The 13,201-nt window shown below is 36.3% G+C and overlaps 1 protein-coding gene across 11 annotated transcripts in view; it reads right to left on the bottom strand.

Moving 5' to 3' along the window:
- PACSIN2 (protein kinase C and casein kinase substrate in neurons 2) overlaps positions 1 to 13,201 on the bottom strand; it is a 58,875-nt gene that overhangs the window by 8,960 nt on the left and 36,714 nt on the right. For all 11 annotated transcript variants that reach the window (XM_052690652.1, XM_052690660.1, XM_052690661.1 and 8 more), the window contains exons 4-8: positions 6,772 to 6,928; positions 5,758 to 5,993; positions 4,956 to 5,111; positions 3,779 to 3,954; positions 1,863 to 1,983 (exon numbers count right to left, since the gene is read on the bottom strand). In XM_052690652.1, coding sequence (XP_052546612.1) covers positions 1,863 to 1,983; positions 3,779 to 3,954; positions 4,956 to 5,111; positions 5,758 to 5,993; positions 6,772 to 6,928 — 846 coding nt within the window. The remainder of the gene's footprint in view (positions 1 to 1,862; positions 1,984 to 3,778; positions 3,955 to 4,955; positions 5,112 to 5,757; positions 5,994 to 6,771; positions 6,929 to 13,201) is intronic.

Genomic DNA, 13,201 nt, shown 5'->3' with positions numbered 1-13,201 from the left:
GTTTTGGTTATAGTCCTCTTCTAGTTCCTATCTTAGCAACACAAACAAATCTTTGCTACTCACAAATCCCCAAGTGACCTGTACTTCCCTGCTTAGCATTCTGCACACCTTGAAAAGACTTAAAATACCAGACATCTGGAGAAATCAAAGGAATTGCTCAGTGCAACTCGTTAAAAGTTGTATTGAGAACATTTACTGTTTCAAGTAATGCCAAGACATCTGGCTTTTTAAAATTAAATTTTAGGTTTACCTTTTGAAGCATTACAGCCTACTTTAAGATACAAGTTTACTTCTCAAGAAGTGCTGCAGGATTGACCGACAATGGAGCTCATTTTTCATGTCACTGTATATAACTTCTGTCCCTAAAATGTGAATGAGCCCTTAGGGTATTGCACTCAAATATTTTGTCCTTAAAAGCCAACCAAAAGAGCTCAAATCAACACAACTGTTGACAGCGCTCATGATGTCATTTGTTAAGTATCCCCTCCTTGATGTTCTGAATCACTGAGAAGTTTCAGAAGGCAGATAAACAGGCATGGTGAGACCTAAACAAGTTATACCTTTCAAGTCAAACTAGGCCACGTACAGATATAAAACAGAGAACAGAGAGTAAACAGGACACAAGCAAATATCCTATGCTTAGACAAGTTTCATCTCAGAAAACAAGTTAAAAATACAGGAGATGGTTTACTATCCAAAAGATAAACTCTGAGATATTAAGAAGAAAATGAAGAGTTTGTGAGATGTTATTACTACTTGTTTTTACAAATAGCATGGCCAGCCATGAGTGATTTCTGGCCAACTTTTCAAAGGTACCTCTTTATTTTAACCTCTTACAAATACATATGGATTTTAGAGTTACCAAAATATAAAGACCACTGACCTAAGTACACTTGTACTTTATAATGACATTTCATATTCATTTGATCATGATTTTTGTTTTTTACTTACATCATCCTTGTAGCATGCAAATGAAAAAACACTTGATTAGAAAAACAGTAACAACGGAATTTCATCTATTAATTATGATGTTTATGAAAATGGATGGTATTTCCCCACACAGAAGCAACTGTAGTTCAGTATTTCAGGCAAAGAAATTCTGCAGTACTAATATGAGCTTTGTTCCCCAAATCTTACAATTAGAAGTTATTCAACGTTTACTTTACACTCAATAACTGAAGTTTCCACTCCATTAATTGAAAGCCCAGACATTATTTCAATTGAACTTATGATTCTGTACAGAAATTCATTCCAATTCCAGCCTTTTGATAATCTGCTAGTATGATTCTGCACTGACAGAATTTGGAACTTGTTTCTTGTAAGCTAAGTTAGCAGAACACTCCTCAAAAGCTTCCCTTTCCTTTCAGAACTGAATCCAGCAATAAAATAACTGCTGCAAGGTAGGACTTGTTAGGTTTTTCTTTTTTTTTCTTTTTTTTTTTTTTTTTAAATATAATGGTACCAGAATAACTAGTTAAAGACTTCTACATTTTCAGAATCAATTTGAAATATTTTAACTATTTCAGTAGCCATTGCTGTCTACTCAATAACAAGGAAATTCCAATTTAAGTCTGACACCAAAAGGGAGAATCAGATACTAACAACTTCAGTAATGACTTCATTTTAAAAGAAAAAGTCTGCTTTTACCTCTCTACTCTTTAAATAGGTGTTTGATATAATCACCTCCAAAAGTAGAGGCTGAGGGAACCCAATAGAAATAAAGAAAAACTATTAAGATAACAAAATTAACTGCTAGAAGTTGTTTGAGTCTAAGAGTCTCACCAGAAAGGAACATGTCAAAAAGGAAACTGGAAAAGAAAAAAAACAAAAACAAGTGTGGGCTTTCCATACTCTGATCTTACCTCAAACTGAGGCCAATTCATTGACATCCCTGGACCTTGATTAGCTCTGAACCACCGCAAGTCTTCAACAGCATCTGCAGTTTTTATGTTCTGTTCCAGTTCACGGTAGATATTTTTGTAACTGCAAAACAAATTTATCTTCAAATTCAGCACAAATGTAGAAACATGGCAAATTCCCTAGACTCATTTTATTTATATTATATAAATATATTTACATATATATATAAACAGTATTGAAAAAACACTGCAAGACAGACTTTAAAACTGTGGGACAGACCCATTAACTGCCTGTAAAAAACAGTGAAATAACATCCTTATTTGAAAGATGGATTATTACTCTCTTGTAAAGTATCTTAAATAGTTGTCAGTAAATGTAGTACTTAATTCTTAATGTATTTAAATCACCAAATGTCAACCTTGAACTTTCTTGAATTTAAAAGTTTGCCTACAACATAGTAGAAACTATTATCAGTGTTAATTTCACAGCATTCTGTGTGGAGCCAGGAGTTGCACTTGATGATCTTTATGGGTTCCTTCCAACTCCAGATATTCTGCAATTCTGCGAAATTCCTGTCTTAATCCAATTAGACTCATAATTCCTTATGAAAATAAAAGTCTCCAACCTGAAGCAGAGTTAAATGAGTTAAGAAGACAAGAAAATGTGCATTTCTTATACCTGCTAACAGCTTTTACTGTTTTAGATACTGTGATCTTAGTAACTACACTATTTACATAAAACATCAAGTGCTATATAAAAGAACCTTGCTGCATCTACTCATCTTTCGGCCTAACTCTTCTTCATTTAAGTCAAACTCTTAACGATGAAGGATGACACAGAATAGAAGTCACACTGCAGATACGATTCTGATCCCGTCCTAAACCACACACATGATATGCTTGCTCTACAGACTGACTACAAATATAACAGCCTTCTTTTCTAACAAAAGGATCAATATGGTGTAATATGGAACCCAGATGAATAGGTGTTAATACAACAGATACAAGGTCTTAAAAGTGATGCAGAACTATGAGTCCATTGACAAGCTAGAGGGATTTTAGTGAAACCCTACCAGACCACAGCACACAAACTCTAAAATTCTAAGAACTTCTCTGGAAGTAATGCCTCGTATTCTGTGTTGATTTGGGGCATCAGAGGTGGATGTTAATGGTATAACAATAGAGGCTGAACCTTCCCATCAATAGTCCCTTACATTTCGTTGCTTTGTGACAAATGGCAACAGAGGGACAGTGTGACAAAATGGTGTTCGACATGCGTGCATGAAGCAAAGAGGAGCCATTGAATTACTCCATGCAGAAAAAATGCCACTGACTTTCACTGATGCTTGCTGAGCATTTATGGAGACCAAACAGTAGATGTGAGCACAGTGTGGTGGTGAGTGGTGGCTTTCAGCAGTGGTGACAGCAACAGTGGTACACCTTTGCTGGTACAGATTTTCATGAGCACAGCACACAAACTCTTGTTCACCACTGGCAAAAACACATAGCTAGGTGATGACTGTATTGAGAAAGTGTTTTGTAGCTGAGCATTTGCTCTACCAAACAGTGTTTTATTGCGCTCTTTTTAGCTCTTGCAGTTTGCGTGGAAATAAATAGGAGGCATTACTTTTGGAGTGATCTACATATATCAACAATGAAGGTTTACCAGTTCGTTCAGTACCTCTGATAACTAGTAAATGCTAGGGATAGATGCTAACCAGATCCCAGACAAGACAAAAAAAAAAAAAAAAAGTATTCCATTTTTAGTAAATTGAGCAATTAAGTCATTATTTTAAATATTAAAATTAAGTTAGATTTTAAACCGACCTACTTGAAGCATGGTTTATTTTTTTGCTCAGAAGCAAAAAAGCACTAATGAAAGTATTAAGCACTAATTTTGAGGTCTTGCACAGTTTTACCTTGCAACATTAGACAAGTCAAGGTGTTTTTGAACTTCCAGCAACACTTCTCGAAAGAAACGTAAGCGTTTTTCCTCAAACTGCTGACACTGTTCAAATACCTGCTCCATGTTCTCCATGTACTGAGGAGTGGCATTATCTAATTCTTTCAGTGATTTTTCATACTTTTCTTTTGTCTGAGATACAAGGAATAAAAAAGAAATCAATTAGCAATACTTTTATTACAGTCCTACAAGACCACAAGTATAGTAATAGGCAAGACCTGGACTAAAATATACCATATCACATTCTCTTTGCATTACCACCAGTACCTGTTTGATCATGGTGAGAGTTAGCTAACAAAATAACCAAACAATTCCAATAAAGGCCTAAGCCTCCTCTCCAGCTTCTTAAAAGAAATTATGAAAAACGTTAATGTAATCTTAAAGATAAAAAAGAAAGAAGGCATTTAGTATAAGAGTAAGTAGTCTTTCAATTTACAGGGTCTCTTAGTTAAAGTTTGCCAAATAATTTCCAAGTGTTAGCATTCCCCCTTCAGCAGTTTACGTAGTTCACTGTGAGTTCCAAACAGAAAAAGGTATAATTGCATACATTCCTGTGAACATAAGCCATACATCTAGCGAGCTCAGTTAACACGATTTTGGACTCTAGATCGACTTACAGCAGGAGTTCAGAGATATTAAGAGATCCCAGCAAAGATAATGTTGGCCATCCAGATCACACAGCAACATCACAAAGGGAAATTTTTTTTTTTTTTTTTGAAAAAAAGTCAGACATTTACTTCATTTAAATAGACTGCATCAGCTCCATTTCCTTAAATAATAATTTTTTAAAAGTGCACATTATGCAATCAGGAATGATGACGATTTTAGATGCCAGCACGCTTTAAGCATCTATCTCACGTTCTCTCAAATGAAATAACTCAGTCCTCACTACCAAATATGAATAACTCTTATTCTGTTTCTGAAATATTCTGTTTCTTTCCCTACTCAAAGCACTCAGATAAAATAGAAGTTATACGATCTGTTCTTCACAAAAGAACATAACAATGACATACTTTGTTGGAAATCCCAAATTCTGACATAGGACCATAACAGACTAAGCTGTGCTGCAGTCTATAGCACATTCAGGAGGACAAAAAAATCTTTAGATATCGACAAGTATGTATTAGTCATACCTTTAGCACATCTTGTTTGCTTCTCTCCACTTTGTCTTGTAATTTCTTGAGTTGTTCAGGATTTAACGCTGGATCAGCTTTGCTATTTGTCTCTCTAGATATAGCCAGTTTCTCCTCTTTACAGGCTGCATGATATGCTTTCTTTGCAGCTTCCACCTAGAAAGATAATTTGAATCTCTGCATCTGTGACACTTTATACAACAATTGTGATGGTTTTGTTTCAGGATGGATTTTTTTTTGTTTGGTTTGGGTTTTTTTTGGTACACTTCTTATTTAGGCCAAGGATTGAACACTACACAATAATCAATGTAAGGAAATTATCACAGCACTTTGAAATCAACGTATTTCACCATACAACAAATACCACTTATAAAAGCTTGGAGAAGTGAAGACTCAAGAAAGGTTTACAGGAAGTCTGAAGTACAACAAGTTTTCCTCGTGCCCATGTTCCTCTGCTCCCCTTCTTCTACAAACCTGTTATTTAAGAACATTGTGGGACAAGGAGAAAATTTGCAAATACTTTTCCCCTGATCATTTCTTTGAACAATACGTAACTTTCCAGTGCAGAGGACCAGGTGTTATTGAAATAACTTAAATTCCACTTTTTCCAGATTTTCAGCGAAGACACGAAGATTAAGAGAGACCAAAAGAAAATACTGATTCTCAGAAGAGGACAGAAAGCAAGAGATCTTTTGAGAAAGGAGGGTCCAGCAGAGAAAATAGGGAGTTTACTCCCTTACAGAGATTTGAGACATTAATATATTGTAACACAAGATAGCTAATACATAATCTACTGCTGTACCTCTTTCAGCTTTTTTGCCCAGGGTTTCTGAGCTTTCCTAAATCCATCTTCTGCTTCTTTGGTTTCCTTAAATCCTCCCATCATTTGCTTATGAAAGGCTTCCTTCTGCCAGTTCTTGATTTTTTCAAAGTCTTCATTCATCAGTGAACCTTTTACTTCTAGATGTAGTTCACTCACTTTTTCAGCTTCTGACATAAAAGCACACCAAGCCCTTTCTACTGTTCCATACTGTGGGCCTAAACACAACAGAAAGTGTCATTCTCAATAACCATCACCCACATGGAACTATATTCCCAAGAGACTACCTGAAGCTATTGACTTACATTCATTTCTAAATAGGAATTCCTAGATAATTATGCAAATCTAGAAAAGGGATTTTTTTTTTATAAAGATATTTTTAGAATATAACATGTTAAAATCATACTTAAATAATATTCATTTAGTCTGGCCTGCATCTCCCTAAACTGCAATTCCCAGTTACACTTATTAGCTCCTGTTTGAACTGCCTTCCATTTCTCAACATATTTTTTGAAGCACGGACAACCAGGAAAAGAAAAGCTAACTCAGAATATACTAAAATGCTATCAGATCAGCCTTTCATTAAAACACTACTTTTCTATTATTGGTTCCCCAACAACCACTGACACCTTTTTAGACAGACATACTTTTCAAACAGTATGTTCTCTACCATTATTTAGCTAGAAACAGCTAATGTGTAGAACTGAATTTATTTGGATACATCAACACTGGAGGCAATATTCACCTGCTTCCATAAGAAAAAAGCAAATTAGAAAAGGAGCTAAGTTTTTGTCTTTTGTGTTTGTTTTTTGGTTTGCTTTGCTTTGTCTTAATCAAGGAAAGCTTGATCCTTGAAAGACTCATTTGTTACACTACTGAGCCATCTGCAAAGGTTCCATTTAAGCTAAACATTTCTACTTTCAACTTACCAAGAACATTCAAATTTTTTTTTTCTATTTGGGAAATGTTTCAGAGTTCAAAACGAGGATGTATTACCTTTTTCCACAAGCTGTTTCCATCTCTTTGCCCATTCTGTAAGTTGCTGAGCATAGACCTTCTCTATCCGTGCACGTTCATGAATACAGTTCATGAGATCATTGCAAAGTCTGTGACCATCATCGATTCTCTTTACTGTCCGCTTGTAATTTCCAACCTATAAAGAAACGAACACTTAGCAATTCCTGCTTGAAACATCTGAAAGCAAAGTAAGTCTCTAATACACATACAGCAACAGTACAAGGATAATCTGCTACCAGGAGTTCATCAATTATACCACCCAGTATTTTCAATTAATCTTAAAACCTAACTTATATAAGATATTAGAAATAAATTGTAGTATGGTCTGCACGAAAGATGCTGGAAGTTTCCTGAAAGAACACCACAAAGCTGACAAGTTGTCCTATAGAAAAAAAAGGTTATTAAAAAAGCAAGCTCACCATTCAGCAGACACAGTTCAGTCACTAATGCAAATACAGCATTACAAAAGAACCCATGCACTATTAGTCTTGCAATGTAAGTATAGGTAATTGCCACAATAGTTATTAAGAAATTGTTCTGCATTATTACTGTTTGGCAATGCTTTAGATGGTCAAAATACTTGACGCAAGCACTGAAGGAGGAAAGAATGTATTTATTACTGAGTATCCTAATTTCACATTCCGTTTAATTAAAAGATTGATAAAACTGCAACAACATACTGTAAAATCTACAGTGAACATTAAAGAATTTTTGTTTTCTAAGAACGCAGTATAGAAAAACACATCCACTGTGTAACCAGCAGAGATCAGAGGCATACTATATTATAGCTGTGCTTCAGTGTTGACGAGGTAGGTTGCAATTAGTTCAAAAGTATACTCTACAATTTAATGTGGGCTCAGTTCTGACAGTGACTTGGAAGCTCCTACCCCTAGCATAAACATGAACATTGTAGTGAGGAAAAACTAGGACCCCAGGTACAAGATGCAAAGGGATGAGATATGGAGAAAAATGTACGAACTTTCCTTATATAAATGAACACCTATTCATTTTTTGTGTACTATCAACATTAAATAACCAAACTAAGTAATGCGAGGGGTGGACAGGGAAAAAGTGATACAGCTGACAAACCAGTATTTCAACTAGTTTCAAGGTCAGTCAGGTTGATTTCTGTAAACATTAAACAAAACATGAAAACTCAGGTAACAGAATTTGCACGGCCTATTAAATATTACAGTCAACTTCTTATCAGCCCAAACCACCTGACTGAAAAAAAAGAAAAAAAAAAAAAAAAAAGATAAGCAGTGAAGTAGTAGGTCAACCATTCAAACACTTAAAGCACATTTGCCATTTTTACATGAATCACGTCTTAAGTGTGGGAAGCCATCCAACTTTCCAGTTCGTATTTATTCAGAATTTTGTCAGCAGATGCACACGCAAACCATCTGCTTCAGAAAAGCTTCTCAGAGTACAAAGGGAAATATTTTAATATTCTTAAAAGAAGGAAAACTATATTAAGTGGTGGAAAAAATAAATGGGACTTTATCAGTGACTATTCTGAAGTCTGATGAAGACAAACATCAGCCAAAAATAAGTTGACAAAATTCAGGGTCAAAGCTGGAAAAAAGTAACCAAAGCAAACAATGACAGGGCAATTTATTAAGACACTGTCCTCAAAGCATTAATTTGAGTGTTTTTTGGACGATAGCCACCTCAATAGATCTAAAAAACTCAGTTATTATCAAAGTAAAGCCACCAAAGTCTTCAGCCACTGACTTGTCCTACTCTCATCAAGAAGTAGCCTCTTTAAAAGCAGGAGGTTACAGACTTGGACATAAAACATAATGCAAGCGAAGATAAACTATCAGCAGTGCAAAGAAGCAGGCATCAAAAATCAGACAGAGCACGCATCCATGCCCAGACAGACTTCATCTAGTAATATGAAACGTATGAAAAGGAACCTCTTATTTTCAGGGCAAATATTGAAAATGAGAAATTAGTAGTTTCAGACTAACACCACACAGTAACAAAGATCAGTTTGTAGGTCACTCCAAAAGTAATGCCTCCCATTTATTTCCACAGAAACTACATCAGATGCAAAGAGCACAATCTCACTATTTGATAGAGCACGTTCTCAGCTACACAACACTCCTTTTCAACAGTCACCACCATTAGCTATGCATTGTCCCCATCAATAAACAAGAGCAGCATATCACATTCTTATAATCTGTCTCAGCAGGTGACCCTCTGCCTGCTACACAACACCCAGCTCCTCACTGTGCTCACAGTCATTGATGCCATTTTGTCAGACTGTCCCTCTGCTGCCATCTGTCAGAGTAACAAAATGTAATGGAATACCGGTGGAAATGTTCAACCTCTACTGCCACACCACCACCATCAGCCTCTGATTCTGTGAGCCAACATCATAAAATAGGTGGCATTACTTTTGGAGCAGCCCTCATATAATCCAAACATTAAGAATATTAAGTACCTGAAAGAATACTTGCTGAAGTTTGTGACAGGAGGACAAAATTATTCATATGCTCAAAATTACTCTGGCTGTAGGTACACAGCCAAGCAGCTTAAAACAGGTTACATTTGGCACAACTACCCAAAGCCTCACATTAGCATCAATTTGAGTCTTACAGCCTAGGGATTTACGTCTCTAGCAAGAACATTTCCTTTCATAAATTTTCGCTACTAAATTAGCATTTTATATGCTAATACTGAATTGGAGCTGGCTGCCTCATGGTATTTTTAATGTTTTCATTTTGAGTCGTCTGAGCAGATCCTGCCCACACGGTAATATCCAGCAGTTGTCAAATCTCAGACAGCATTCAAAGAACGGAATTCAGCTCGCCTGTTACAGCCTACTCACTCCTCAGCCTTCTGCTTCAGAAGGCCATTTGTAAAAACGCCTCATGTAGACCAGAGAAGATTCACCCACAGCACCTCCTTCAGCTGAAGAAGACTGTAAGAACTGACATGATAGTAAAGAACAAGAACAAGGCCTACAATGCTATGGAATAACAACTTTGTATTCCAGAGAATGTCTTCTATAATATTTTCAAACCACACACCAAAAATGTTCATTCAGAACACACAAATATTTCATAAATCACATTAGACATCACATTCAATTTTTATGACCTTTGAAGAAAGTCAAGAGTTTTGGAAACAAAGCATTTTTCTGTCATTTTTTTCATGACACTGAATGCAAATTACATATGCGGCATTCAGAATTTTTAAAACATCATGATTAACAAATCATTGATACTTCATATCTTTTAAATCATTAGTTTATTCTTCCCCTCTTTGGGGGCGTATTTAAAACGCAGAACATACTTCTCAGACCCTGATTCTTAGTCACTAAGTGAATTCATTCTGCTTCTGTAAGATCACCAGTCCTTAGTATTTTCAGATAAAGGCTCCTTGCTTTTCTAACAACCTGAGCCTCCCAGGGCATACTGTGCAGAGGAAAAAAAAAATAATAAAAAAAATGGGGTTGTGGACTTCCTCCAGTATCTTACTAACACTCACTCCTAGTGCATCATACCAAAATTTCTTAAGTAACTGTTTTACATGAAGCTCGCCAGCTCTTCCCATGTATCTGTCTGTTCACGCACAGGCATGCACACAGATTTCCATTTCAGATAGCTCTCCACATCCCTTCTCTCTCTGCAGTTTCAGATACAAAAATGGAGGATACAGCTGTCTGCATCTGATTCAGAAGACCGGAGGCAGGGAAGAGATGTACAGGGCTCTAGAGAATGTGCAAGTAGGCTGAAAGTACACACAAGAAACAGAAGGGTCACAGGCATGTCCACAGTATATCTGGAGCCTGCAGCACAGCGAAGGACCTGTCAGTAAATGAGAGCTCCAGGACCTATCTCAAAGTGAGATCTGTTGAAAGGCAAACTCAGCCTTGGGAAGACTCAGTTTGGTGAGGGGCAGCAGCTATCTTAGGCAGGATTGAACAGGACAGAGTTTGCAGTATGGCCTTCTGAAGGACATCACAGGACTTTTGTCCTACTCAAGAAATTCAAGTGCATTAATAAAATATTTAGTGCATTAATAACAATTAAACACGATCAGTGGATAGACTAGACCAAAGCAAAATAAAGTAAAATTAACTTTCTTATGAGCAACTAAACAGACCCAACTTCAAAATGGTCCAGTGCTTCAATTCTACAGTCACTTAATAGCCTTCTGCTTTCCCTCTGTGAATGTGTGGATACTCTTGAGAGCTGAATCCCTTCCTCCTCAACCTGAGAACTACCCTCTCTACTCCAAATATAGGTTTGATAGTTTTATATAGCATATAGATATCTTCATTTAACTTAAAGTATTTTATAGCATACTGTAGTGTTTAACACTAATCACAGAATCATAGAATGGCTTGGGTTGAAAAGGACCACAATGACCATCTAGTTTCAAGATGGTCACCAACAACCAAACCAGGGTGCTCAGAGCCACATCCAGCCTGGCCTTGAAACACTAACTGAAGTAATGACGCATATCCACAAATATATCCACACAAAGTCTAAGGGAATCATTTAGATCTTCTGTAACTGTAAATAATACATTATCTTAATTCTTACAATGAACCTTACAGTTTGAAAAATGCATTTTGAACTACGGAGACTGCAATAACAAATTTTTGTGAAAAAACAAAGGTAACAAATATTATTTGTAGCAGCTGATCAGAAAAATAAAATCCTGTTTTTCTTTGTTTGATCAGAGCTAAATTTACATAATGCCTTGCCATTCTCAGATTTCTGCATTAGCACTTGTCAGTACGTGAGCACAGCATTTCATCAGTTAGAGTAACTTTCTGATCTTTGTTGGGTTGTTTCCTGTTAAACTTTTCCTTGTCCTACAAATGAAGCATTTCCTTCAGGAAGGTAAAACTGTAGGACTACAAGCTTTCTTACAGTTTCAAGGACAGTGAAATCTTTTAGCACAAGATATTTAAAACCTGTATCCTGCTTTCAATTTAGCATTAATGCCACATGCTCAGCTGCCTTTCAGCCTTAGTTGCTAGAAACACTTCAAGAAGAAATGACCCTCTAAGCATTTGTTTCTTGAAATACTGCTGGCATGGTTAGCTTCCTGATTAAATTGGTAAATTCCCTGAAGACTCTGATTCTCAGTTTTAACTGTATCTATGGATGGTACAGTCATCCTATGGAGGATGATGAGTTAGATGGAGACAAAGTAGTTTTATATGTTAGTGTAAACATCTTCAAACTGCTGTTATTATTAATTAAGAGAAGCTTTCCTGCCTGTGCTATTACGGAACCAAAGGGGAACAGAAAATCATAGAATCTTTAATGTTGGAAAAGACTTCTAACATCACAAAATGCTTCTTTCTTTCATAAATTCAGATAGCCATTAGTTTCCCTGTGTGTCTTCTGAAATAATACTGAGCTTTGCTATTAATACATTTCAGGTGATCCTATTTTGCCCCATTTCACCTCTCGTGAAATATCTTTGCATGTTTGTTCTGCTTAAAGAGAAAAATGTCCCCCCTTCTCTCACTGCAGTATTTCTTCTCGTCTACAAGCACAGCATTGAGTCGCCTCAAATCTTTCCTAAGCTTAGAGAATTCACAATAGCCAGAGAATGACAAGCACACAGAGATCTGGTATTCAGTATTGCACACCTTAGCAGCACACTCCTTTTTCCTCCATTACCACCCAGGTATACTGCAACCAACCGCCATCACTGATATGGGAATATATCAAAGATTACAGGCTCAGTATTTTATAATTTCACAGCACTTGTGACGCTCTCTTTGTACCACATTACTTACACACCTTGATCTCAACTTTACATTCGGTTAGTTGTTTTGGTTTTTTTATTAAGCGTATTCATAGACAAGGATAAAACACATAAAGAGTTAAAAACCACTTAACAGGTTTTTCTGGTACGCTGACTGAAAAATAAGGATATTTTAATTTGTCAGCAGCTCAGAACATGGCAAACACTCAGCTATTGCTAAACTCGTCAATTAATTCCTGCATATTATAATTACTATAACCACTAATAGAGAGCTTCAAATGCCTGAAATGAGATCTGACATCAACTCTTTTTCTGAGCTTGCCTAGTTTATCCATAACTAGTCAGCCATTATGAACTGGAACCATTTGAAAGAAAATACATTTCCGTATCTCTCAAGTCACCATAGCATACAATGTGTTTTGCTGTTGTTTTCAACTGGCAAACACTCACAGGCAGGAAACGTGCAGTAATGAGCTTTGAAGGCTTAGTCAAACCCACACATGCCAGGATGAGAACAAACTACTTCCAACATTCAATTCAACCATAAATACGCCTTCTTTCTACCTACAAACCAGAAGTTTCCAAACGTTAGCTTTTATAATGCTCAATAGCGCATGTTCTCCCTCAGAATAAACATGCAAAAACCAAACTATTCAAGGCCCGGTTT

Source organism: Tympanuchus pallidicinctus, unplaced genomic scaffold (genome assembly GCF_026119805.1).
Source record: "Tympanuchus pallidicinctus isolate F22 unplaced genomic scaffold, pur_lepc_1.0 scaffold27, whole genome shotgun sequence".
Classification (NCBI taxonomy): Eukaryota; Metazoa; Chordata; class Aves; order Galliformes; family Phasianidae; genus Tympanuchus; species Tympanuchus pallidicinctus.
This window is presented reverse-complemented; position numbering and strand designations above follow the sequence as displayed.